This window comes from Ipomoea nil, unplaced genomic scaffold, assembly GCF_001879475.1.
Source record: "Ipomoea nil cultivar Tokyo-kokei standard unplaced genomic scaffold, Asagao_1.1 scaffold0100, whole genome shotgun sequence".
In the NCBI taxonomy this organism is placed as follows: Eukaryota; Viridiplantae; Streptophyta; class Magnoliopsida; order Solanales; family Convolvulaceae; genus Ipomoea; species Ipomoea nil.
The window spans coordinates 632,252-659,253 of NW_017616528.1; the positions used below are offsets into that span (position 1 = coordinate 632,252).

The following is a 27,002-nucleotide window of genomic DNA, read 5'->3' on the forward strand; positions in this document are numbered from 1 at the left end:
GGGCTGACGGATGGGCGTACGGGAGGCAGTACGATGCTCCTGAAAATTCCTAAATGCATTCCAAATTCTTTGGTTGATCTCTTGGTCCCAAAATTGCTCGTATCTTCCCACAAATCATTGAATTCCTCACTTGTTGTGAATGATTGCACCTTGAATAAAACCAACATAACGTAGTCACAATTCACACAAGTTTTTAGGCAATTCACAAATTAAAAGGGTTCAAGAAGGGGAAAAAATATAGACAAAAATACACTTATGGTAATGGTGGATCTGCTTGTGGTGATGTCGTGTTTAGACGCTGCCAACCCCTCTATGACCGGATAATGCAGAAAGTTGGGAACATAAATGTAACTTACTATCTTTTCTTGAAGCATATACTGAATCTGCTGGTATCAATCTGTTGGTTTACGTGGGCGAATATGATCTTATCTGCAACTGGCTTGGTAAGGTTTTCTCATATTCAAAACAACGTACACAAAGTAACACTCTATCATGTTTAACTGATAATTAATCCAAATGCACCTATGTTGAGATTAACAAGAACAAGAAACAATAATAATGGCAGAAAGGGAAAGAAGGCAAGATTTACGTGGTTCGGCAATGTGCCTACATCCACTGGAGTGAAACGATTCTTTTATTCATAGTGATGGTAATAGTGGTGACACACTCCTTAGGGATACAACCAATATATTTATAGGCATCTAATCCCTATACAATGGGTCTACCCGTTTCAATCCTATTCCTAGTATGAGACAAACTCATATTCCTAATTCCCATATGAGACAAACTCAACAATCTCCACCTTGGCGAATATGCTCTTTAGGAGAAAATGATAACTCAACAAATCTCCACCTTGACGAATATGCTCTTTAGGAGAAAAGACTTATCTCACCATCTCCACCTTCACATATATGCCCCTTTAGGAGAAAAGACTATCTCCACCTTCGCAAATATGGCCGTTAGGAGAAAAAGATAACTCAACAAATCTCCACCTTAGAAAATATGTCCCTTAGGAGAAAAGACTTATCTCACCATCTCCACCTTCACATATATGCCCCTTTAGGAGAAAAGTGTAACACCCCGTGTTACGACCCCTAAAACCATTTAATTAATTAATCAATAACCCAAGAGAAAGAATAAATTATAATGATTAATTAGGGAAAAAGGCCCACCATAGTCCATGGGCCCTCATATATAAACCCAACCCCTAAACCCGATCCTTAGTTCCAAAAGGAATAGAATTAGCAAGCCTATAATATTAGTTCCTAATTAGGACTCCTAAATATATAAATAGGGGACTTAAGAGGCACCTAGAACCTCCCCACAAGAATAACGCCCCACCACCCCAAAAGAGCTCCAAGAATCCCCGTAGAAGAAATCAAGAAAGCAAGAAAGCTTAAAGAAAGACCCTTCATAGCCAAGGAATTAATTAAGGCTAAGAGGTAACCCATGTCTCAACAAAACCTATTTTCATAGTTATGATTCCCCCTTAGGGTTTCCCCATATTATTGTGTATTAATGACTTGTGATGATTATTATGGATGATTGATGTGATGATCCCATGAGGGATCTTGATAATCTTGATATTGGGAGATTCTTGATAATTATGATGTTCTTGATGATTATATGGAGTTCTTGATGATTATGTGTTGTTCTTGATAATTGTGTGATACCCTTGACGCTTACGTGTTATTCTTACCGAATCTTGCAATTAGAAGGCAAATCGTATTCTTGTTGATATAAAAGTGATTAGAACCCTAGGTTATATCGTATGATGTTATTCTTGGGTTATCGGGTGGGGTAATCGCATGCTTGGGTGTTGATTATGTTTAGAAAAGCATGATAGGTTATGTGCCGTTCGTTCCTCGTGTTTGATCCGTTAATTGTCTACGTGTTGTCGTTAATTGCGTTGTAAAGTGTCTAAGCATGGTTTCGGGTTCCACAATGGTTCCCGGGGCGAAATTGTGTGATAAGAGTCAGTGGGGGGTAGGTGGGGGGTAGGGGACCCGCCACCTACCCACGGCCGGAAAACACATCTCCGGCAGCGGGCGGCCGACGGGCGGGCAGCTGCCCGCCGGCGACCCGCTGCCCGGAACAGTAATACCCGGCGGGCAGCCGGCGGGTGGCCCCCCACCCACCGGCTACCCGCTGGAAAATCATCCCCCTCGGGATCTCGGCTTCCCCGTTTGATGTTTCCCCGTCCCCCGTGGTGTCCCAACGGACTCCGTTAATCGTGCCTTTGTCTAGTTTGATATTTCGGGTACCGTTCATAGGTTTATGAGTCTATTATATTGCATGCTAGTTGAATTGGTATCCCGTTGACCTAGGTAGAAGCAGTATGAACCCCCTAGGACTATTCTTAGTATGTGATGGATCACGCATAGGTTTTGTTATACGTTTTCTCCCCCTTCCCAATGTGTTAATATGGGTTGCATGTACTTGCTATGTGTTATGTGTGCATGTAACCCGAGTTGGTTAAGATCAATCGGGCTATACAGGTAGTCGGGTGGGCTGAGAACCATACCGGCTGTTAACCAGGCTGGTAGAGACCGGTCAGGTATATAAATATTATATAGGACTAAGTCCCACTATACGGGCAGTCGGGTGGGCTGAGAACCATACCGGCTGTTAACCAGGCTGGTAGAGACCGGTCAGATATATAAATATTATATAGGACAAAGGTCCACTATACGGGCAGTTGAATGGGCTGAGAACCATCTCAACTGTTAACCAGACTGGTAAAGACCGGTCAGGTATATAAATATTATGTAGGACAAAGGTCCATCAGCCGATTACGATCGGCTCCTCCGTAATGTGAGACGGGGCAGGGTGCTGCGGGGCCGTGTCAGAGCTATATGCGCTGACCCTCATGTATGGGCATGCGATTGGTCCTGTGGCGCCAACAAAGTGTGCCATTTGAGGAGATATGGATGAGTTGTATTTATGAGTATATTGGGGGATTTGACTATGGGATTTATGCTAGGGATTGTGTATGTTGGGTTATGATTATTATTCGTGATCAGCTTTATCTGTCTTGCCTGTTGTGGATTGTATACGCTTGATTATAACTGTTGCTTGTGTCTAGCCTTATCTGTCGAGTCATTCCCGGTTTTAAAAGCTAGAGTCTCGTAGGATATATCTTCATGCTTCAAAATGGTTTTCGTATATCTATATATATCTCTATATGTATTGTATTTCAACGCGTTGGAGTGGGTTACCAGCATCTCTCGCTGAACAGATATATTTGGCTTTCAGGCACAGAAGAATAAGTCACTGGAGCGCGCTAGAACCTGGGGTGGATTGGTTCTGGCATGGTATACTTGATTTTTAGCTAAGAAAATGGCACTTTGATTGTCACAGTGTAATTGAACTCCATCTTGCTCAATACCCAACTCCTTAATCAAACCTGAAAGCCACAAAGCTTCTTTAGCTGCCTCAGTCACAGCCATGTATTCTGCTTCAGTTGTAGACAAAGCTACAATAGACTGAACTGATGATCTCCAGCAAATAGGACCACCCCCAAGAGTAAAAACATACCCTGTTGTAGAACGTCTATTATCCATGTCACCAGCATAATCAGAATCCACATATCCCATGAGTACATGCTCATTCTGTTGACTCCCAAATACAATACCATGCTTCATAGTGCCCCTTAAGTACCGAAGAATCCATTTAACTGCTTCCCAATGTTGCTTCCCAGGTTTAGACATGAACTTACTAACTTGGCTAACAGCATGAGCCAAATCAGGTCGAGTACAAACCATTGCATAAATTAAACAGCCAACTGGACTAGCATAAGGAACCTTTGCCATATTTTCAATCTCACTAACTGTTTGGGGACACTGACTGGATGAGAGTTTAAAATGATTAGCCGAAGGGGTACTAACCGGTTTAGACTTACTCATCCCAAACCTGTCAAGAATTTTCTCTATATAACTCTGTTGAGTTAGCCACAACTTTCTTGCACCTCTATCCCTGTGAATTTCCATGCCAAGAATTTTCTGTGCAACTCCTAAATCTTTCATATCAAATTCCTAACCCAACAAAACTTTCAATGCAGTAATATCATTCATACTCTTAGCAGCGATCAACATATCATCCACATACAGTAACAGAAAAATAAAAGAACCATCAGCAAGGCTTTTAACATAGACACAACAATCATACTCACAACGTGTATAACCAATTTGAATCATGTAAGCATCGAACCGCTTGTACCATTGCCGTGGAGCCTATTTCAGCCCATACAAAGACCTCTTGAGTCGACAAACCAGATGCTCACCTCCGGGTTTAACAAACCCTTCAGGTTGCTTCATGTAAATTTGCTCATATAGATCACCATGTAAAAAAGTAGTTTTCACATCCATTTGTTCCAAATGCAAATCCCAAATGGCTACCAAAGCAAGTACTAATCTGATAGAAGTATGTCTAACAACAGGAGAGAAAACCTCATCATAATCTATCCCCTTCTATTGAGAAAACCCCTTCGCAACTAACCTAGCCTTAAACCTTTCCCCTTTTTTTTCTGATACTGGTGGCTTCTTCCTATAGACCCACTTGCACCCTATAGCCTTCTTTCCTTGAGGAAGTTGAGCTAACTCCCAAGTATGATTCTGATGTAAAGACTCCATCTCCTCAATCATACCTGCCATCCATTTATCTTTCTCCTGGCTAGAAATAGCCTCTTGAAAGGTAACTGGATCCTTATTAGAAACAAGAAGTGCAAAAGAAACCATATCCTCAAACCCATACCTACTAGGTGGTTTGACATTGGTGCGTCTTGGTCTATCTCTAGCCAAACTGTAATCTTGTAAATTTTCTGAACTCGAACCTGCTACAGATGTAGGATCTGCAACTTCTTGAGTCTCAATCGTAGGTGGATTAACTACTTTCGCACTCAAAGGTACACGATCCATATCCACTTCTACTGTGCTAGAACCATCAACTAGTGTATCTTCTTTCTTTGGCTGGAGCATGAAATTCTCATCAAACACTGCATCTCTGCTAATCACCACCTTTTTGGTTGCAGGATCCCAAAACTTATATCCTTTTACACCTTTCTTGTAACCCAAAAAGATGCACTTCTTCGACTTGGGATCTAACTTTGACCTCTCATCACCTGGAATAAGAACATAGCTAGGACAACCAAAAACTTGTAAGTGATCAAAACTTACAGGATTACCTAACCAAACCTCCTCAGGAACCTTGCCACCAAGTGATGTCCGTGGTGATCTATTGATCAAGTAACATGCCATGTTCACTGCTTCTGCCCAAAAACACTTAGAGAGCCCAGCATTAAATCTGAGACACCTTGCTCTCTCAGCAATGGTTCTATTCAGCCGCTCAGCAACACCATTCTGTTGTGGTGTCTTACGCACTGTATAGTGCCTTTGAATTCCATGTTCTGCACAGAATTTCTGAAATTCTTTCTCAGTATATTCCGTCCCGTTGTCAGACCTCAGGTACTTGATTTTTCTTCCAGTCTGGTTCTCAACCTCAGCTTTCCACAACTTAAATTTCTCAAACACTTCAGATTTATGTTTCAAGAAATACACCCAGACTTTCCTAGAAAAATCGTCAGTAAATGTAACATAATATCGAGAGCCACCCATTGAAGGTTCCCTGGTAGGTCCCCAAACATCAGAATGCACATAATCCAGAATCCCTTTAGTTTTATGCTGCCCAGTAGAAAAACTGACTCTAGTCTGTTTCCCAAGGACACAGAACTCACAGAAATCTAGCTTACAACATTTAACTCCTTTTAACAAATTCCTTTTTTGCAAATCAGACAGACCACGTTCACCAAGGTGACCCAAACGTAAATGCCACAACCTAGTAGTATCATCACTAGACTCAACAGAATGTGCTCCACCTACAACAGTATTACCCAACAACCTATAAATGTTCCCTGTGGTCCTTTTCCCTTTCATCACAGTTAAAGCACCCTTACTAATTTTAATGGTTTCCTTATCACTCTCAGACTTATGAATAAAACCATTAGCATGCAAACTGCCAAGAGAAATCAGGTTCTTAGTTAATCCCGGTATATGTCTGACATCATGCAAAGTTCTGACAATACCATCATACATCTGGATGTTAACATCACCAATACCTATGATATTATGACATCTATCATCACCCAGAAAAACAGAACCGAAAGTACCTGACTTATAGGTTGTGAACCACTCCCTGTTAGGTGTAATATGATAAGAGCATCCTGAGTCTAGAATCCAAGCATCTGACAACTTACTCGATGAAACTGCTAGAACATCACCTTCACTATAATCTGAGTCATCAGCATGCACCACGTTCGTCGCCTCTTGTTGTTTTTTCAACTTTGGACAATCTCTCTTTATGTGCCCAATCTCATAACACTTGTAAAACCGGATTTTCCTGCTATTTCTGGACTTAGACCTAGAGTTTCTCCTCCCAGAATTACCCTTCTCTTGTTTCCTTCCACGATCCTGACCCTCTTTAGCATACAAACTTTCACCAACAGACGATCCACTCTGCAAGCGCTTATTATGAGCCTGCAGGGCCGCAGAGATCTCGCTGTATTTAATCGTGCTTTTCCCGTATGTTAGAGTAGTCACCAGATGTTCAAAGGAAAAAGGTAATGAACATAGCAAGATCATCGCCTTGTCTTCATCTTCAATCTTGACATCAAGCCTGGCCAGATCTGAGATTATCTGGTTGAAGACATTAATATGATACACCAAGTCTGAACCCTCCTCCATCTTAAGCCCATAAAGCCTTTGCTTTAGATACAGTTTGTTCGTTAGAGATTTTTCCATGAACTGAGTTTCCAATTTATCCCAAATTTCTTTTGGGGCTTCCAGGGCCATAACGTGATACACAATTCCATCGTCTAGGCATAACCGAATGGTTCCTGCCGCACGCTCCTTCAAATCTTCCCAATCTTCCTCTTCCAGATTAGCTGGCTTATCCGCCTTCAAAATTTTCAGAAGACCCTGTTGTGCCAACAAATCCTTTACCCTAGATTGCCATAACCCAAAATTCCCTGTACCATCAAATTTTGATACCTCGAATTTTGTACTTGAACTGGTCATCTCAACAGAGCTCTGATACCAATTTGTTGAGATTAACAAGAACAAGAAACAATAATAATGGCAGAAAGGGAAAGAAGGCAAGATTTACGTGGTTCGGCAATGTGCCTACATCCACTGGAGTGAAACGATTCTTTTATTCATAGTGATGGTAATAGTGGTGACACACTCCTTAGGGATACAACCAATATATTTATAGGCATCTAATCCCTATACAATGGGTCTACCCGTTTCAATCCTATTCCTAGTATGAGACAAACTCATATTCCTAATTCCCATATGAGACAAACTCAACAACCTACCTTGATATGAAACAGGCAACTCGAGATGGGTTGGAGCCTTGCAGTGGTCTGGCCACAAAGGATTTGGTGCAGCTCCAAACGTGACATTTTTAGTGGATGGAAAGGAGAAAGTGATACAAAAGAGCTATGGACCTCTCACTTTCCTTAAGGTTCATGATGCTGGTCACTTGGTTCCAATGGATCAGCCCAAGGCATCGCTGGAAATGATTCGGAGGTGGATGCTTGGCCAACTTTCAAAGCTATAGGACTGTCATCTTCCTTAAAATGTTATCCGTTCTTTAAAAAATATTGATTTCCGATCGAATTGGGTGAGAAATAAGGTGACTGCATCTCTATCATAGTGAATGTTATGTCCTCGATCTTCTTATGTCTTGCTTTCCTTTATATATATTCCCAGAATGTTGCTCAGTGAAGCATGCATATATAATGAAGATATTTAATTTCTGTCGCAATAAAAATCTCTCTTTCATTTCTTCTGCATATTTCTCTCCTTTCTTTTGAAATTTTCTTTCCCTCTCGTCCCAAAATTACTTCAATCACCTTGTGAAGTTCCATTTTTGCACTATAAAAAGCTTGGGGCTATAGGATAATTATCTGATTGATCATAGGGCATATGGGGAAATGGACTCAATTTTCGTGGATGTAGTGTATAGAAGGTTTGGAATTACAATTGGTTTGAGTCATGAAGAAGAGTTTACTAATCTCAAATAATGTATTAGTGTGCTAGTTTATACGGGAAGCCTTTGAATAGGTTAGGATTTCTATTTCTCTTGCACAACCCACCGTTACTAAATCATTTTTCGTAGCTACATAGCTGGATTGAAAAAAGTATATTATGTTAAGTTGGCTGATAGATACCCCAAATCAGACAATCGGTCAGAGGTGCCCGGCTAGTCGGTCAGATTCAAGATGGCCTGAAGCTTAGCAAATGAGCATATGTGATTACCGTTCGTCAGGGAAGGTGCCTGGGGACCAGAGTCAACCATCTTCAAGCGACCTGTCATCTAGGAGGGCAGGTGCCTACTCAGTCGGAGATCGGCTGGCTCAGGTAGAACGACTAGGCCCGGCAGCCGGCGTGTCCTCGGCTGAGCTCATATATGGGGCGCGGACGAGCGACCAGTCTCGGTAGTCAATGTGTCTCCGACTGAATGCCCTACGAGATTCGGACGAACGACCAGGCTCCGTGGGCGGTGTGTCCTCGACCGGGTACCGCTCGGAAACTCAGTCAAGCGACTAGGCTCCGCGGTCAGAGTGTCCTCGCCTGAGTACCGTGACCCCTCAAAACATCTTCTTGGCGGTCAAGGCGTCCCCGGCTGGGTGCTCACCTAGAGGCGGTAACAGGCAGATTCTGCGGAGATCTTCATATTTATTTAAGTAGCTTCCTTTATTAGCTTAAACAGTTATGGTAGTAAGTAGGTCGGATTCCTTAACCGGATTGGCTCTACGTCAACCCTACTTTCCTGGTAGGAATCTTGTACTCTAGAATAAATATCCTCCGGGATCACTGTGTAAAGGGACGGCAACTTTGGCACTCTAGCGGCCGAAACTCTAGAATAATAAACACCATATTATTCTCTCCACTATTCTAATCTATATTTATCTAAATCCTTATTCAAGTATTTTACAGTAGTGTTGGCCCACCAAGCGGCATCCCAAAGCCGTAAAATCAACATTGGCTAACCTTATGAAAATGCCACCGTCTTTATCTCTAATTTTCAGCCTTGTTCGTCCAATCATTTCATATGGATGGTTACAGTTATTCCATATTTTTTTATTGAAAAAAAAGTTTTCACTTGAACATGGAATATATGTGTGTGTAATATACAGTTTTGTTATATTTAAATAATAGAATGTAGATAAGTATTTATTTATTTAAAACTGTTTAATTTTTTTTTAATTTTTTCTCATGCAGGGCACAAGTAAATTATTAATTTATACTCCGTAATTATTTATTTATCAAATTAAAATATAGAAAGAGTATACTGTATACCCTATTATAATTAAATTGTAATATAAAGAAAAAAATAAAGAAGATCCAAGTTTTGATGAACATAAGAAATATTAAAGCAATACGTTGTACTGTTCATGTTAGACGGTTAGACCCATGATATACCATGTATTTTACTGTGGATCATACTCCATGTAGCTGCACCGTTGATCATGAATTATGTATCATTCTAATTACAGTTTAGTTTCATTTAACAAAATTGTTATATTTTTTAGTTTCATTTTTCACACACTAGTTTCATTATAACAATTCAAATTTAACTATCTTCGAACTTGTGTTCAGGGACGGAGCCAGAAATTATGTTGAGGGGGGGCAAAGAAGTAGGGCTGGATTCAGTGGTGAATCCGGGAATTTTTTCGGTGGGAGCAAAAAATTAAAAGAAAAGAGAAATTTTGAAAAAAAAAATGAAACACTTAAGTATAACAATAAATATTGTTGGATATAGCGAAAATAAAACATATTAAAATTTTATAAAAATATTTATAACAAAATATGAAACATAATTAATTTGATAAAACAATTCGAATATAAAACACATTATAAATTACACATCTCATTATTAATATAAAGAAAGTTATATATACATCCCATTATTAATATAAAAAAAGTGATATATACATCTCATTATTATTATAAAAAAGAATGACATCTCATTATATTAATATATATGTATGGATGCCAAAATTTAATTGTGTTGAAGCAAAGATGTAGAAGATTGTGACCTTGTATTAATATAAAAAAAAAAAAGTGATATATACATCTCATTATTATTATAAAAAAGAAAGACATCTCATTATTAATATATATGGATGCCAAAATTTAATTGTGTTGAAGCAAAGATGTAGAAGATTTTGACAGTGCTATTGCAAGGACTAGAACCTAAGCCATTTCTAATCTAAATTCAAATGCACCTCTTACCACCTTGTCTACTAAAGCTTTTAATTACATAATCTGTTCTGTAATAGTTATACTAATAATGTACTGTGTGTGTGTGTATATATATATATATATATATATATATATATATATACAAAGGCTATATATAGGGTAGGGGTAGTGGTAGGGGTGGAGGTGGGGTGAGGGGGGGGCAGCTGCCCCCCTACCCCCCCTTTGCCTCCGTCCCTGCTTGTGTTGAAAAAATTGTTAAGCGCCCAATTAATATATATATACTAGTTCTGGGGACTTCCGGCAACCATACGGCAGCACGAGAAAAGAAAAAGGGAGAATACTTATGACAGCAGCGACTTTGAGTAGAGAGGACGACGAGCAACGAGGACGACGACGACAATCAGCGACAAAGACGACGACGACAATCAGCGACGAAAACGACGACTTTGCGAGGCAATTTGCAATTTGCAAGCAGGGAGGAGGGAGTACCGGAGCAACGATATGATTTGGCTTATTTTAGGCTATTACGCCATTTTAGGGCTTTTTAACTGATTTTTTTAAAAGGAAAATCGCTATTTGTCTGATGACCGCAAAGAACGACGATTCTGTTGAAAGTCTAAGCGGTCGGTCGCCGTCTAGTGCCTAATAGCTGATTTTTCTTTGAACTTGTGTCACAAGACGCTTTTCAACCACATAAAAAATTTACGTAACCGCTACAAACTTTCTCAAAAATTTTAAAAAATATATTATTACTTCAAATATCAAATTCTTATAAATATATTATCATTTTAAACACAATAATTAGCAACATGATCCAGTCCACAATGACTGCTTGACCAAACTTTCTCAAAAAAAAATAAAAATAAAACATATTATTACTTCAAATATCAAAATCTTATAGTCATAAAAATATTATTATTTTAAACACAATAATTAGCAACATCATCCAGTCCACAATGACTGCTTGACCAAAGCTAGTCACGCCATGATCCTAACAATACCTTTTTTTTTTTAATAAGATCCTAACAATACTTTAAGGCATCTCATCAATGTATTTTGATGTGATTTTTGAGGAGGCAAAACTTATGTAGAGGAGAGAAAAAAGAATAAAAAATTGATTTTTGCAGGAAAAGTGAAACGCCTGGCACAGTGGCACGCGCCAGGCGCATCCAGTCGAGCGCGTGCACTCCACGCGCCTGTTGGACGCACTAATATATATATATATATATATATATATATATATATATATATATATACATACATACATACATACATACATACTAATTTTTCACGCAGATTGCACGAATAAGATAATGCCCAAATATAATAAATATTAATATTTTATTCAATATTTTCACACGAAACATGTAGGGAAAAAAACTATCACGGAAAAATATCAACAGACGCTTGCAAGATCAACTAAGAAAGACAAATATACAACTTTCTACACCATAATTTCATTGAATGATGTTGTCATCTATACTAGCACCAGTAACCCAATTGCAAATGAAACACTACCAACAAAAAAGGAGAGGACAAATAGTCAAGATGAAAACAATGACAATACTACCCCTAAAGATAATTAAGAAGACAGAGAAATTCAAACTTTGTAGTATTTTACAAAGTTGCAAACATTTATTTTAGCAATAATTATAATGAATCTCCTATATTATTTTGCATTCATATACATTGAATTACCTATTTAACTAAATAAATTCGACATTCAATTACCTATGTATGAATTTCTCCTATATAATTTTGTATTTATATACATACTTTGAAATTCTTATTTAAATATAAACATTGGGCATTAACCCATTTGCACAATGCGCGTGTAAAACTAGGGGGCCTTTTACTAACTGAAAATTTCTGGAAACTGAAAAATAAAAAACAGAAAACATGTTTACTAGCACAGTTTTCTATTTTGAAAACTGAAAATAATTTTCCAGTTTTCGAAAACTGAAACACTCTTAAAAACTGTTTTCTAAATGGAAAACATAATCATCTATCATCTATTTAGTTATATGTCACCATAACCACATTACTATGATTACATTCATTATCGTCTTATTTTACTTATCACTATCTTCTATCTTTTCTACTTACTTTACTTATCTAAACATAACTTATTTGCTTACACTTTAAAGTAAGACATTATTTACATTATCAAAATTAAGAATTAAACTCTATATAATGTTTTAGATTTTGATTGAACTCAATAGATTATTAGTTCGAATATTTTTAATTATGTTACATCGTAAAACAAGTTCGGTCCAGATATCGGATATTGAAATCTCACATATATTAGAATTCAAAGTAAAAGTTATATATTCATATACATGTCATTCAAATGAATATATCTAAAAAAATATTTAAATATTAGCTCAAAAAATATTAATATTATCAAAGCTAAATTTTAGGTGAACTTAGTAGGTTCGGATATATTTTTTAGTTATTATGTTATATACAAATATAAATTTTGTTCAGTTATGAAATGTAAAAATCTGACATATATTAGACTTAAAAATAAAAAAAAATTAAATTTATTTCATATAAACCAAACATATGTAAAAATATTTTAAATATAAGATCAAAAATCACTCGAAATTAAACTTGCCTTAATTTTATAACGTTAATCTAAAAAATAAATTTGAAAAAATAAGTGTTGCTAAACAAGTTTTCTAAATAGAAAACGGAGAATGAAAATGAAAAATTAGAAAACAGAAAAGAGAGAACAGTTTTCTGTTAGTAAACGGATCCTAGTTTTTCTAATACACTCTAACTCTGATTGAGATGAGTTTCGAACATAAGACCTTTCTAATAGAAATCAATGAGTAAGTTAAAAATAATAAATAGTTCACGGAATATTCTGTTACTAAAGTTTATACTAACGACATGCGGGGTATTTAAGGGAAAAAATATAAAATAGAGGGTAAAGTAAGAAATTTAAAAAAAAAAAAAAACTAAAATCAAATTCATCTAAACCATTCATTTCATCAAATAATTGGACGGACATTTTTTAGTTTGCGTTATTAACTTAACTTTATTGACTCATATATATATATATATATATATATATATATATATATATATATATAGAGAGAGAGAGAGAGAGAGAGAGAGAGAGAGATGAAGGTTCAAGTGCGGCGGTGGCTTACGGTGTGGCGGTGCGGCGTCACCAATAGTTCATCAAATATACACCATCAACGTTAGGAAAATACACCACAAAAACACACACAAATTAAGCACGCATCACCAAAAACACACCATTAGGTATGATTAAAAACACCATACAGTGTTCGAAAAAAAAAACATTTGGAGATGGTGAGTTATATGGTGTATTTTTTAGGTCTGTTGTGTATTTTTTGGTGTTTTTTTACAGTTCATTGTGGTGTGTTTCCCTTACACTATTGGTGCATGTTGTTAACACACACAACACTGTGGCGGGTTCAGGTGCGACAGTGTCTTACGGTGCGGTTATTTCTTACAGTGCGGCAACACCAATAGTTCACCAAATATGCACCATCAACGTTAGGAAATACACCACACAAAACAGAGTAAACAGAGCCCTGCATCACCAAACACACACCATTAGGTGTGAGTAAAAACACCATACACTGTTCGGAAATACACCATTGGGGGTGGTGAGTTATATGGTGTGTTTTTTTGAGTCTGTGGTGTATTTTGTGATGTTTTATTACATTTCATTGGGGTGTGTTTTTATTACACTGTTGGTGCATATTGTTAACACTATTGGTGTATTCTGGAATTTGACCGCACCGCCGCACCGTAAGACCCCACCGCATATGAGCGCTCTTCTATATATATATATATATATATATATATATATATATATATATATATATATATATATATATATATATATATATATATATATATATATATATATAGAAGGGTTCATGTGCGGGTATAGCTTCCCGTGCGGTTAGATTTGAGTCGTTGATCAAATCTAGATCAACGGCTCAAATCAATGAAAATTTTAAAAAAAAAAAAACGCGTGTCTGGAAGAAAGCCACGCACCTTGAAGTGTTAGATCTTAAGCACAAACTCACGCACATTAAGTACAAAACACACGCACATTAAGCACAAAACCCACGCATTTAAGTATTAACTCACAGACCTTAAGTTTCAACAACTACTGACATTAAGCACAAACTCACGCACATTAAATACAAAACCCGCGCACATTAAGCACGATCTCACGCACATTAAGCACAAAACACACGCACTTTAAGTATTAACTCACAGACTTTAAGTTTCAACAATTACTGACATTAATCACTAACCTTACACACATTAAGCACAAACCCTATGCAAATTAAGCACAAACTCCCCTCACATTAAGAACAAATCTCACGCACCTTAAACACAAAAGCCCACACTTTAAGTTTTACGAACTACTCGCATTAAGCACAACACCACGCACATTAATTAAGCACAAAACTCATGCACCTTATGCACAAGACTCACGCATCTTATATACAAAACTCACGCACATTAATCAAAGAACCGCTCACATTAATTTTGACCTAGATTCAAAAATTACAGAATTGCCACCCTATTTTTTAAAAAAATTTTGATAATCCTGGACGTTGATTTAAGTGAGATGAATGACCCAGATTAAACCGTACAACCGCACCTGAGCACTCTAACTGCACCAGAACCTAATTCTATATATATATATATATATATATATATATTACTTTTCAGATTATATTTTTCATTCTTTTTTTTTTTTTTTGGTTTTTTCCCTTCACTCTCATCTTCTCTTTCCTAGTCACACCTGCAAAAACTTCTCAAAAACATCAATTATGGGTGGTACTCTTTTATCAGCCTTAGATTTTATACAATTTTTTAGGTACCACTAGGAGAGAGATGAGAGTTTGAGAAGAAGGAAAAATAAAAATAAAAAAAATCTGACGCAGCAGGCCAGCAGACGCGCCAGCTGGTGCGCTGCATCTCCAGCACGCGACTACCTATGTATTGCTTTGCTTTCCTTTCTCAATTAGTGAGACCCAGTAAAAATTTATTTTTGCAGGAGTTAAATGTTATAAAAAAAACTACCTCCCACATCAATAAAAATCACCCCTTATTTTTTTGCATTGTATTAAAAACTCCTAAAAATTTATTAGTGTAGATGCTCTTATGGCAAAAGTTTGTTCTCTCTAAAGTATTACACTTCATAATTATCTGATATGGAAAGTGACATTTTTCTTTTTCTAATAGTTTAGAAGTTTTAATTCAAATTATATTTTGCAATTATTTTAGTCACGTCATGCCGTCATGATCATAATAATACTTTTTAAGTTTTTTTTCGTGTCTTTTCTTTTTACTGTGTCTCTCTTCTCGATCTCTCATCTCTCTTCTAGCTAACCATCACCACCACCACCACTACTTATTATTATTATAAATTTTTCACGCGTATTGCACACATGAGATATGTTCAATATTTATTTTTAAATAAGTACTTCAAAGTATATCAATGCAAGACTAATAAGTGATGTTCATGCATATGTAATTGAATGTTGAATTTGTTTATTTAAATCGGTAATTCAAAGTATATGAATGCAAGCTAATATATGAGGGATTGATTATAATTGTCACTAAAATAATTGTTTGCAATTTTGTAAAAACGGTAGTCTAAAAATGATAGTATAAATAAATATTACTTTTGGTTTGAATTTCTCAAAGTCTTTTTAATTCTCTTTCGGATAGCATTGTCATTGTCTTCATCTTTAGTACTTATTTTTTTTTATTATTGGTAATGTGTCATGTGCAATTGGGTTACTGGTGGTAGTATAGAGGGCAGCGCCATGCAATGAGATTATGGTGAATTTGTGTAAGATATATTAAATATAATATATCTACAATATAATTTGTAAGAGAAAGAGAGGAATAATAATATTTATTGCACATCAAAGGCTGGTGTGATACACACTATATATTTATAAGAGTTAATTCCATAAAGGTAATCTGATTATGTAACCCACTAAGCCATAAGAATAAAAAGTCTAATATATCATAAGAAGTAATAAAAGATATGGCTTATGTTTTGTCTTAACTCAATTAGAATATTTAATATCATAAGAATAATAAGTGTAATATATACATGTATTCTTAAAATTTCTCTATTTTATATGATTGTCTTGTATTTTCATGTATGTTCAATATATTTCTCTAGTTTATATGATTTTTAAAACAACAAACAATATGAATTGTCCTTTTTGCCCTTTATTTTAACACCCACTTAACACCAAAGCTAATGGATGATCATTTTGACTTAAAATTCAATAGTCGGAGGATCACTTTGGGTGTAATTAAAATTCAAGGAATCAATTTGAGTAAAGATCATAGTCGGGGGACCATTTTGGGAATTAACTCCGAGCATATTTTTAACAAAGAGAAATAACTAAAATGCTAAGATTAAGGAATTAATGCTCCATGTTGCACTTCCCATGTACTACTAAAATCAAATACATGCTACACGTTGCCACTTGCCACATTCACATCTCATGTTGCCACATTCACATCCCATTTACTTGGTTTAACCATTTATAATAATATTATTATTATAACATTGCCTCCTTTAAACCAAGTAGGATATATTGGTCATCCTAATTTCCTTCTTCAATTTGAGAAATGTCTTCGTCTTTAACGGCTTCGTAAAGATATCTGCAACTTGACATTCACTTGAAAAATACTCAATGTTGATTTGTTTTTCAACAACCAACTCTCTGATTTTGATTTTGTGATACTTGATATCAATATGTTTGATGCGACCATGAAAGACAGGATTCTTGGACAACGAAATTGCAGAACTTGTTGTCACAGAAAATAGTTGTAGGTGTTTCCTGCTTGTGTTGTAAAAACTCCAAAATTCTCCTTAACCAAACTGCCTGAGTAGCACAATTTGCTACTGCAATATAATCTGCTTCTGCGGTTGAAAGTGCTATAATCTGCTGCTTCTTTGACGACCAAGAAAATATGGCTGAACCAAGATAGAAGGCATATCCTACGTGCTTTTTCTAGTCTCAACATCTCCAGCCCAATCATTGTCTGTATATCCAACAAGTTCCACTACTTCATTAGTAGAGTAAAAAATTCTATCATTACTCGTACATTTAACATATCTCAGAATTCGCTTTGCTGAAGCCCAATGTGATTCTTTTGGTTCCTCTATGAATCTGCTAAGTATTCCAACTCCAAATTAAAAGAAATATCCAGCCTTGTTGCCACCAGATATCTCAAACTCCCAATTAAGCTTTTATAAGCTGGAACATTCACATTTTTACCACACTCATCTTGGACACCTTTAACTTTTCAGCTAACGGAGTTGAAACTAGTTTGGAGTTTTCCATTTTGAACTTTTTCAAAATATCAGCAGCATATTTCTTTTGTGATATAAAGATTCCACCATCCATATGAACAACCTCAAGGCCAAGAAAGTAAGACATAAGACCCATATCAATCATTTCAAATCTCTTAATGAGTGCCTCCCTGAATTATGAGATTAGCTTCAAGTTATTTCCAATAAAATCCAAATCATCAACATATAGACAGATTATAACAATATCACCAAAATCAGTGCATTTGACATACAAAGTATGTTCATGAGGGCATCTCATATAACCACTTTCAACAAAATATGAGTCAATGCAACCATACCACGCCCTAGGCACCTGCTTTAAGCCATATAAGGCTTTTCTCAACCTGTACACTTTATGTTCCTCCCCTTTCTTCACAAACCCTGCAGGTTGCTCAACATATATTTCTTCTTCAAGAAAACCATTCAAAAAGGTAGACTTCACATCCATTTGATGCAATTTCGAATTATTTTGCGCAGCGAGAGAAATAACCATTTGAATTGTATCCAGTCTACTTACTGGAGCAAAAACCTCAAAATAATCCATACCTTGTTTCTGCTTGTAACCCTTTGCTAGCAACCATGCCTTAAAACGGTCAATTTCTTCATTTGACTTGTATTTAGTTCTGTAAACCTGATGAATGCCTTCTCGGTATTCATTTTACGTCGAGGGTGTTTTCTAGGGGTTGTGATGAAAACGAAGTGGGAATGAAGATTCCCGGATTGTCGTACTCAAGGAATGATAACTTAGAAGCGTTGGGAAAGGGTCACGGTAAGGTTGGTCATACTCCGAGCTTCTTGGTCAAGGACGTATATGGTTTGGTTGATGGTTTGGCAAGGAAAAAGTGGAACACGTATGCTTAGAAAGAGGTTGAAACAATAAAGGGGAAAACAAATTATGATTTTCATGCCGATTGTAGTGTGTGATTGTCTTATTCCTGTAAGTTGGGAGGTCGTGACGATTGAAAGGTGGGTGATGAGCATATTTTATACCTTGATTTAAATAAGATTTTAAAAGTTAATTTTACTATTTATATTTTATATTTTATCAATTTAGTTTATTTTTTTATATTAGGATTATATAACTTAGTTAATAAATTTAAAGAGTAATTAAGTTTATTAGTTCATTCAAAAAAAAAAATTAAGTTTATTAGTTATTAAATTAAATAATTAGGTTTAGTGGGTCCCACGTGATTAGTGATTTTACCTGATCTGCTTTTCTTTCTTTTCTTTCTCACGGTAATTATCATTAGGATTATAAATTATTACTTTTATTTCTTTTACTAGGTACGCAAGTTGCAGACGCGGGGCGTAGTAGGCGCAGGGAAGAGATTCGAGCGGCAAATTCGACTGGTTTCAGCGCGATTCTTGAAGGAATTAATTAATCTTTCGAAGTTGAAGATGAGGCTGGTAGAGAAAGATGTGGTAAGAGCAGTAAGTTTAGGTAAGATTGTTGATTTGAAACCCTATAAAAGGAGAGCTATTCTGATGTATTTTGGCAGATTGTTCCTTTCATATTCTTATATTTTAGATTAGTTTTCTCTATGTCTAGTTAGATTTTCTTAATCTGATTCAAGTGATTGAAGTTCTAGTTGTGATTTTAGGGAGGTTTTATTTTATTTGAATTGTTGGATTCTTGTTTTTCCTGTTCTTTTGAAGTTAAAATTCTCAGGGAATGTTTATAATGAATTAAATTGACAACTTAATTTGTTATTGATTTTCCTACTACTATCTATGAATTTATGATCCGTAATTGTCATAAACAATTAGACCCAGTAGCTAATAAAGGACAGGAAGACTAAGTTGCAGGTTGTAGCTATCTCAATCTGTGATTTTGGCTTAGTTATTTTCCATTAAAGTGTAATGATGTTATTGGGTGAATATGGAACGCTATCGTCCCCAGTTTATTCAATAACAGATGTTGGTTTGAACGCTTGGTTTGAATCAATTAATTCAGGGAGATCAAATCCTAGTTATGGCTATCCTAATTAGTCTTTGGCTAAGTACTTGAATCTGAACTTTACTTGTAAGAGCCGATGATCTGAGTCACATCTTCGACATTCATTCTTCCTTGAATCAGAATTCTATATCTCTGAACTCGTTATTAATTATTGTCTATTTTATTTATTCTTCTCAAATCCCCCAATTTTCCCTATTTTGAGTCATTTTATTTTAACTTAAGAAACGAAACTTATTAGTTCTCTTGGGATTCGACCTGGTCTTGCCACTACTATAAATTAGTGGAGTGAGCCAGTATTAAATTTGTAGGGCTTCGACAACCCTGCCAGTGGGTTACAAGTCAAGAGGAATGTTGTTAGTATGTTGCCATTCCGGTCTAAACGCCTCCCATAGAGGAATATGACACCCAGGTGCTCATATTTTCTACGGGGCAATTTCACAAACACCTTGCCTACGCTCCTTCCCGAACCATGTCCTCTCAGACCTAGGGCGGGGAAAGTAGGAGGATCAAGAGGCCTACCTAGGTTTAGAAATCACTTGCCTAAACCTAGGAATCCAACATCATCCAAGGGGTTGGGCCCCACTCCAAGGAAGCTACAAAGATCATCCTCCACAACAAGACATACATAACCACAACAATCAATCATCAAAATATAGAGATTCAAAGCAAGCCAATCATCACATAAGCAATCTACACTACAATCCTAATCTCTAGAATTATAGCCACTCATAGTCAAGATCAACAATCTACACATTTGCAAAAATAGGCAACCAAGAGATTTAGGAAAGAAAGAGTATAGATCAAGGGTTTATCCAAAATTGCAAAGCTAGAAAATCAATCCAATGGAGTAGAAGATGAAGATCTTGCAAAGGAAGTGCTTGAGTCCTCTCTTCTCTTTACAAATTTGAGTGTTCTAGGGCTAAATTCTAGTGAGAGAAATTCTGGAAACTAACATAGACCTAGAATTATGAAAAACTCTCTAAAATGTGTCCAAAAAGCTCTCTTCCAAATGAACTAAAAAATGGCTTAAATCTCAGCAACCTCCATTCCGCTACCCATTTATGTTGTCGTCACTGTGTGACGCCGGCGTAAATGAGAAATAACTCACATCAGCGCATGCTGTTGCTTCAGCTTGATTACGCCGTCCTCACGGCTCGTAGCTTGCGACGTGATTAGTTTGTCGTCTTTACGTCTCCATCACGCCGTGACTCGGGCGTGACCAGTGCCTTGGTGCGCGCTCTTATAGATTTTGCATTTTTTTTTATCCTTCTTCGCCACTTTTCTCGTCCAAGAATACCTAAAAACATAAAAAGTACAATTGGGAAGGTTTCTTTGTGCGACAACGCATTTTTAGGGTAAAACTCTATAAAGTGCACGACTTTAAGGCTAAACGACGCTTAAAACACCTATGAAAAGTCCTTAAAAACTAGCATCTTTTGACGCTTATCAAAACCAGTTTACTCCAATTGGCTTCTTCCAGGAGGTAAATCCGTTAACTTCCATGTACCATTCTTTTTAATTGCACGTATCTCCTCATACATCGCCTTAAGCCAATGAGTTTCTGTAGCAACTTCCACAAATGATAGAGGGTCACAAAAAGAGCAAATTTAACAATCTCTTCATCATATAGGTCATTATCATGACCCAAAACATAATCCTGTAAGCGAGTTGATAAGTGGCACTCGTGTTGAGATCGTCGAACGACTCTGGTTGTGAAGGAGACTGGACATTATCTGGAATCAGTTACTCTTCAACAATATTTTAAACAACAGGAATAACAACTGACCTTTCATCTTTATCTGACCAATCCCAAGCACCATATTCATCAAAAGTGACATCACAGCTTATAACAACCTTTTTAGTTTCAGGATTGTATAGTTTATAAGTCTTTGAAGCGTCACTATAACCAATAAATATGCATTTCTCACCTTTATCAACCAACTTCTTTCTCAATTGATCTGGCACATGGGGATGCCAAAAATCCAAAAATCTTGAGATCTCTTATAGAGGGTTTTTTCCCACTCCAAGCTTCCTCAAGTATCTTATCACGGACACTCTTAGTTGGAAACCTATTCAACACATAGACAGCACAAGCAACTGCTTCTGCCAAAAAAAAAAAAACTTAGGCAGCCTTTTAGATTTCAACGTGCACCTCACCATATTCATGATAGATCTATTATTTCTCTCAGAGTCTCAGTCACTCCATTTTGTTGTGGAGTGTATCTGGCTGTCATCTGGTGCTGAATACCTTCTCTTTCAGAAAATTATCACAAGCAATATATTCTGTACCTCTATCATTTCTCGAGATTTTAATTTCATAACCACTCTGCTTTTCAACAAAAGTCTTAAATTGTTTGAAATGATCACATGCATCAGACTTTTGCTTCAGAAAGAAAACCCATGTTTTCCTACTGAAATCATCAATGAAAGTAATAAAGTACTTACAACCTCCATGTGAGGGAACCTCCAACGAACACAGGTCTGATGAAAAATCTCCAACTGTTTTGTGGTTCTCCTTGACTTGCCCACGGGGAAGGGATCTGTATGTTTCTTCCCAATTACACAAATCTCACAGATACGATCAGGTACAATCACAATATGTACGTAAATCAGAAACAAGCTCCTTTCTCGCGAGATAGTTTAATCCATAGAAATGAAAATGCCCAAATCGCATATGCCATAACCAATTATCATCACAAATTTCATAATTAAAGCAAGCAAGAAGTGTATGCTTAATTTTCAAAGGAAATATTCAATTGTGGGACATATTTACCTTTGCAATCAAAACTCCCTTAGCATGTGCAATGGTATAACACCCCTGACTTATATTTATCTTATATCCGTTTTCTGACAACTGTTCCATACTCAACAAATTTTGGTGTAGTTCAGGAACATAGAACACATCGGATATAAAATTGTGAGTACTATCCTTCAACTGAATAGAGATTTTACCTTTTTCCGAAATTGGCACATTTGACTTATTGCTAAATGTTACTTCAGACCGGACTAATTCATCTAGTTCAGAAAAGAATTTTTTCTTCCCACACATATGGTTACTACACCCAGTATCCAAGAACCATATGTTTTTATCTGCAGAGAAACTATTACTGGCCAAAAGTAAAGTTTCAGAACTCTCACCAGACTTTTCAGCAATGTTTGCTTGATTTCCACAATTGTTCTCATTATACCAGCAATCTGCAATATTGTGCCCATACTTGCCACAATTGTAGCAATGAAATGGAAATTTACCTTGTTTGGTATTCCCTCCACCTCTTCCTTGGTTGGAGTTACCATGTCCTCCTCCTTGGTTGAAGTTACCACGACCTCTTCCACTAGATCATCATCTTCCTCTTCCACGACCTCTACCAGATCCTCCACATCTTTGATTAGTGTCAGTCACATGAAGGGTGACTTGGAGATTCAAAGCTTCTTTTGCTAGTGGTTCCAATTTTGACGCAATCCTATCAATATTACTTTCTACCATACCTTTCAGCTCTGCAATTGATAAGAGTTCGGTATTGTGTGACTCTGTTATTGAAGCCACCACACATGGTCATACTTCATCAACATAGTCCGAAGAACTTTTTCAACCACTGCCATCTTCAATCGTATCTCCATATAACCTCATATTATTCACCATATCAATAAGATGAGTGAAATACGTATCTGCTATTTCTGTAGAGGTCATCTCACAATTATCATACAACCTTCTCAACGACTACAACTTAGACTTATGTCCGATCGACTCCTTTATATGACACATTTAAGATATCCCAAGCTTGCTTTGCTGTTTGAGCATGAGCTAATTGCCCAAAAATGGAGTAATGAAAACCTTGGTGAATCTGTCCCAAGGCCAATTGATCTCTCCGTATAGCGGTTGCATCAGCTCCTTCGAGTAGATAGGGATCAACAAAGCTCTAAAATTTTGAGCTTTCAAATGTGTGGTCATCATAATTTGCGAATAATTGTAATCGAGTTTCCCATCCAATTTGGGACCCAACCATACAATATTTGAATTTGCTGTCATATTTCACTACGGGAAAATATCTCGTGGTTGAAAGGTTGTCTGGCTCTGATACCAAATGTAAGATATATTAAATATAATATATCTATAATATAATTTGAAAGAGAAGAATAGGAAATAATAATATTTATTGCACATCAAAGGGTTGTGTGATACACACTATTTATAAGAAAGAGAAATAACTAAAATGCTAAGATTAAGAAATTAATGCTCCTTGTTTCACTTCCCACGTAGTGCTAAAATCCAATACTATGCAGTATTTGTTACTTTCCCAACTTACTGAAGCACAGAGAGTCAATAGCGCCTCCACTGAAGCTTGAGGCTCGAACGCACAACCTCCCATTTGGGAGCTCAACTTGGTACCATTGGACCACAAAGTCCTTGGTCGCATCTCATTTACTTGGTTTAACCATTTATAATAATAATATTATTATTATTATTATTATAACAATTTGTCTCGTTGTGTTTGTGTATATGACCGGGATCTTAATTGAACTATGAACTCTTGATCTTGCAATCGCATGTTGATATTTGGAAGTGGTAGTTTTCCTCAACAAGTTTCATGTGTTGTGGGATGTGTATCGTACATTCTCATGTGAAATTATTGAACAAAATATTAATATTTATTATATTTGTAAAAGGTTAATAAATAGTACCTTTTGTTCTAGTTTCATAACTTGTTTACTTGATAGTAACAACAATGACTTTGCAAGTAGTCCGAATACTGATGCCGCGATATGTCCAGTTTCATCAACAGTTTCTACATCCATTTTGCACATGTTCATTTTAAAGTTCATATTTTTAGAATTAGTATAAATGAGTGTGGGACTTGATTTTGGGTGTGCATATGTGTGTGTGTGTGTGTGTGTGTGTTTTTTTTTTTGTTGAATTGATACTAATCTTTGATCGAAGTACCCACTGTTGCATTTTCACCACAATGCATGCAGTTAAATAGTTTGCCACTTTGTGCATAAATATTTTTAAACAATGGCTACATCCTATACACCAATTATTTTTATTGTCAAGATCGATTTTACCTTTAATCCAAGCAGGTTGAGTGTAGAAAATGAAATGAATTGTAAATTTATATTAGTTATAATATATTTAAAGGATGCACAATAAGTATTTTACATACAGGATTAATGAATGCTGCAACGGTAGCTATTTTTGAAATTTCTTCATTTTCTGGATTTGAAAGATTGATTCCAGCAATGTTGTAGTCTCAACATCTTTTCAATGCATCAAGTGTGTCACAATGTTTTATTGTCATACATTCATTTTTAATAATGAGTTTTAAATATAGCTACGTAAGATAATGATCTAATTACCATTTACATATTATTATCAGCATAAAAGCATACTAGTCCTTTAGGTGTTTTGCTCGAGATACTTTTGGTTCAACCATTATGGTTGAATGAATTCTTGTGGATAGAGAAATTCCTAGTTTATTTAAGGAATATGATTAGATAAGGTAGTAAAAATCTATACATTTTAAATCATATTAATAAAAAAAATACGATTACCTTTAAAGTGAACAACTGTGATGTAGTCCAAATATATTACGGTGTTGTTTCCCGCTTCAATTTATTGGGTTATTTGAATGTCTTCTTTGTCAATAAATCCTCTCCCAAGTAGTTTATATGATTGGTTTAAAACTATTTTTTTTAATAAAAAAATCTATGCTATTAATATAATACTTGGTAAATAAATATATAACATCATTTTGTATTATAACTTTGATATTTAAGTTGAAGATAGTGTAAAAAGAATACAATGAACAATGTAGAAAATATAATTAATTAATGAATTTGAAGGTAAAGAACCTTTCATATCGAATTCTAAATTAAAGAAATGCATATGTATTATTTTTTAGGCAAAAGTGTCAAATCGCACCATGAACCAATTGCGATTCTTCATGCCGCACCCTGACCTTTCATATATGCTGTTTCGATGCACAAACCATCAAATTTTGTTCGTCTAGACTTTTTAGCAGGTTGCCATCAAGTTACCCATTATAATATGCTGATGTGGAGGTATTTTTTTATTGACTTATTTAAATATGTATTAAAAATATGACATGGCATTTTTTTTTACTTTCTCAATATATTTTTTTTCTCTCCAATGTTCTCCAGCTGATATGTTTTCGTGTCTCATCTCGGACTCCAGTTCCCTCTTGACGGCGACGTCGAGGGAGGGCAGACCTCTTTTGCCGATGAAACTGGGGTTTTCAACTCGTCGGAAGTTGGATGGTCGCGGCAGTTTCCGGCGTTCCCGGTGGGTTTTACGTCGCCACTAAGGTTTTTCCTGTATTTGGTGTCTGAACGACAGTTACGGCGTTACTTGTTTCTTGAAATGCTTTTACCGGTGGTCATCTGAGATTATGAACGAAGGAAGTCCGACGGTCACCTCTGTTGGAAAAAGTTCTTCGACGTTTTCAATCGTGATTTGCCGTGCGTAAGGTTAGCGTTGACTTCGCTACTCCCTTGGTGGTTAACCTGGGTTATCTGACCCCCCCCCCCCTACGTGGCTTTGGATTCCGACGTCGTGTAAGGTTAGTAATCGCCATTATCTCTTCCTCTTACTACGTTTCTCAATCACCCACAACAGGAGAAAAACCAGTCGCAAGAAGAAGAGTAGGCTGTGGGTCACTGCCGCTGCTCCTTCGCTTAAAGAATCATCGTCAACGTCCAATGCGAAGGTAGGGACACTACAAGCGTCGCTGCCTCCAGCCGAAAAAGAACCCAAGGCGGATGAAAATTTGTAACAGGTTTCAGCTTTCGACGTCGGACGGCCAGCAAGAGACGACGACGGAGTGTTACCTGAGTGAACCCGAGAAATGGGTTTACCACCACGCCGGAGATTTTGTCGTGTCGGATTCTTGGAAAAAGATAGATGAAACTAAAAATTTCCATGACTCAGATTGATTGCACGCACACGAAAGGAAGCCTTTGTGTAGACTCTCTTCTTGTTTGCCCTGCCGAGTATAAACCCAGGTTAAATTAAAGCGTTTGTAAAGTTTGAGGTTAGCATTTCTTTTATGTGTGCCATGGCCTAAACCTGTGTATTTTATGGGACTTCTCGATTGTTTGGTTCAGTTTTCTATTCTCAGAATAGTAGAATAGTTTCTGAAAATCATGAAGAACAATTAACTTTAAGTAACATAAAAACAGTACTATGTAATGTTGTCTCTGTCATTCTGGTAACGCTAGGGCGGTACCTCTGGGTTGTGAGATTGGTCGGCCGGCTGCATAATGAAGGTGGCGAAACTTCGGGGCGATTTACAGAGGAGCTCAGCGTTGAAGATCAGTTGGATAGCCTTCAGTCCACATCAGCACATAGACCTTGAAATGAGTGTTGAATCTTAAAAAT

The 27,002-nt window shown here is 36.5% G+C and overlaps 1 protein-coding gene and 1 long non-coding RNA gene across 2 annotated transcripts; one reads left to right on the plus strand and one right to left on the minus strand.

Moving 5' to 3' along the window:
• The first annotated feature begins 261 nt into the window (after positions 1-261).
• Positions 262-7,789, plus strand: LOC109184550 (serine carboxypeptidase-like). Its single transcript, XM_019334592.1, has 3 exons — positions 262-289; positions 372-443; positions 7,385-7,789. Exons 1-3 carry the CDS (start codon positions 262-264, stop codon positions 7,612-7,614), a joined length of 330 nt encoding a protein of 109 aa, XP_019190137.1. The 3' UTR covers positions 7,615-7,789.
• A 6,998-nt stretch (positions 7,790-14,787) lies between these two features.
• On the minus strand, positions 14,788-26,501 carry LOC109182727. Its single transcript, XR_002054405.1, has 3 exons — positions 26,399-26,501; positions 17,303-17,305; positions 14,788-14,798 (listed from the first exon to the last, which is right to left on the minus strand). It is a non-coding gene; the product is annotated as an uncharacterized LOC109182727 (long non-coding RNA).
• Positions 26,502-27,002: the final 501 nt, after the last annotated feature.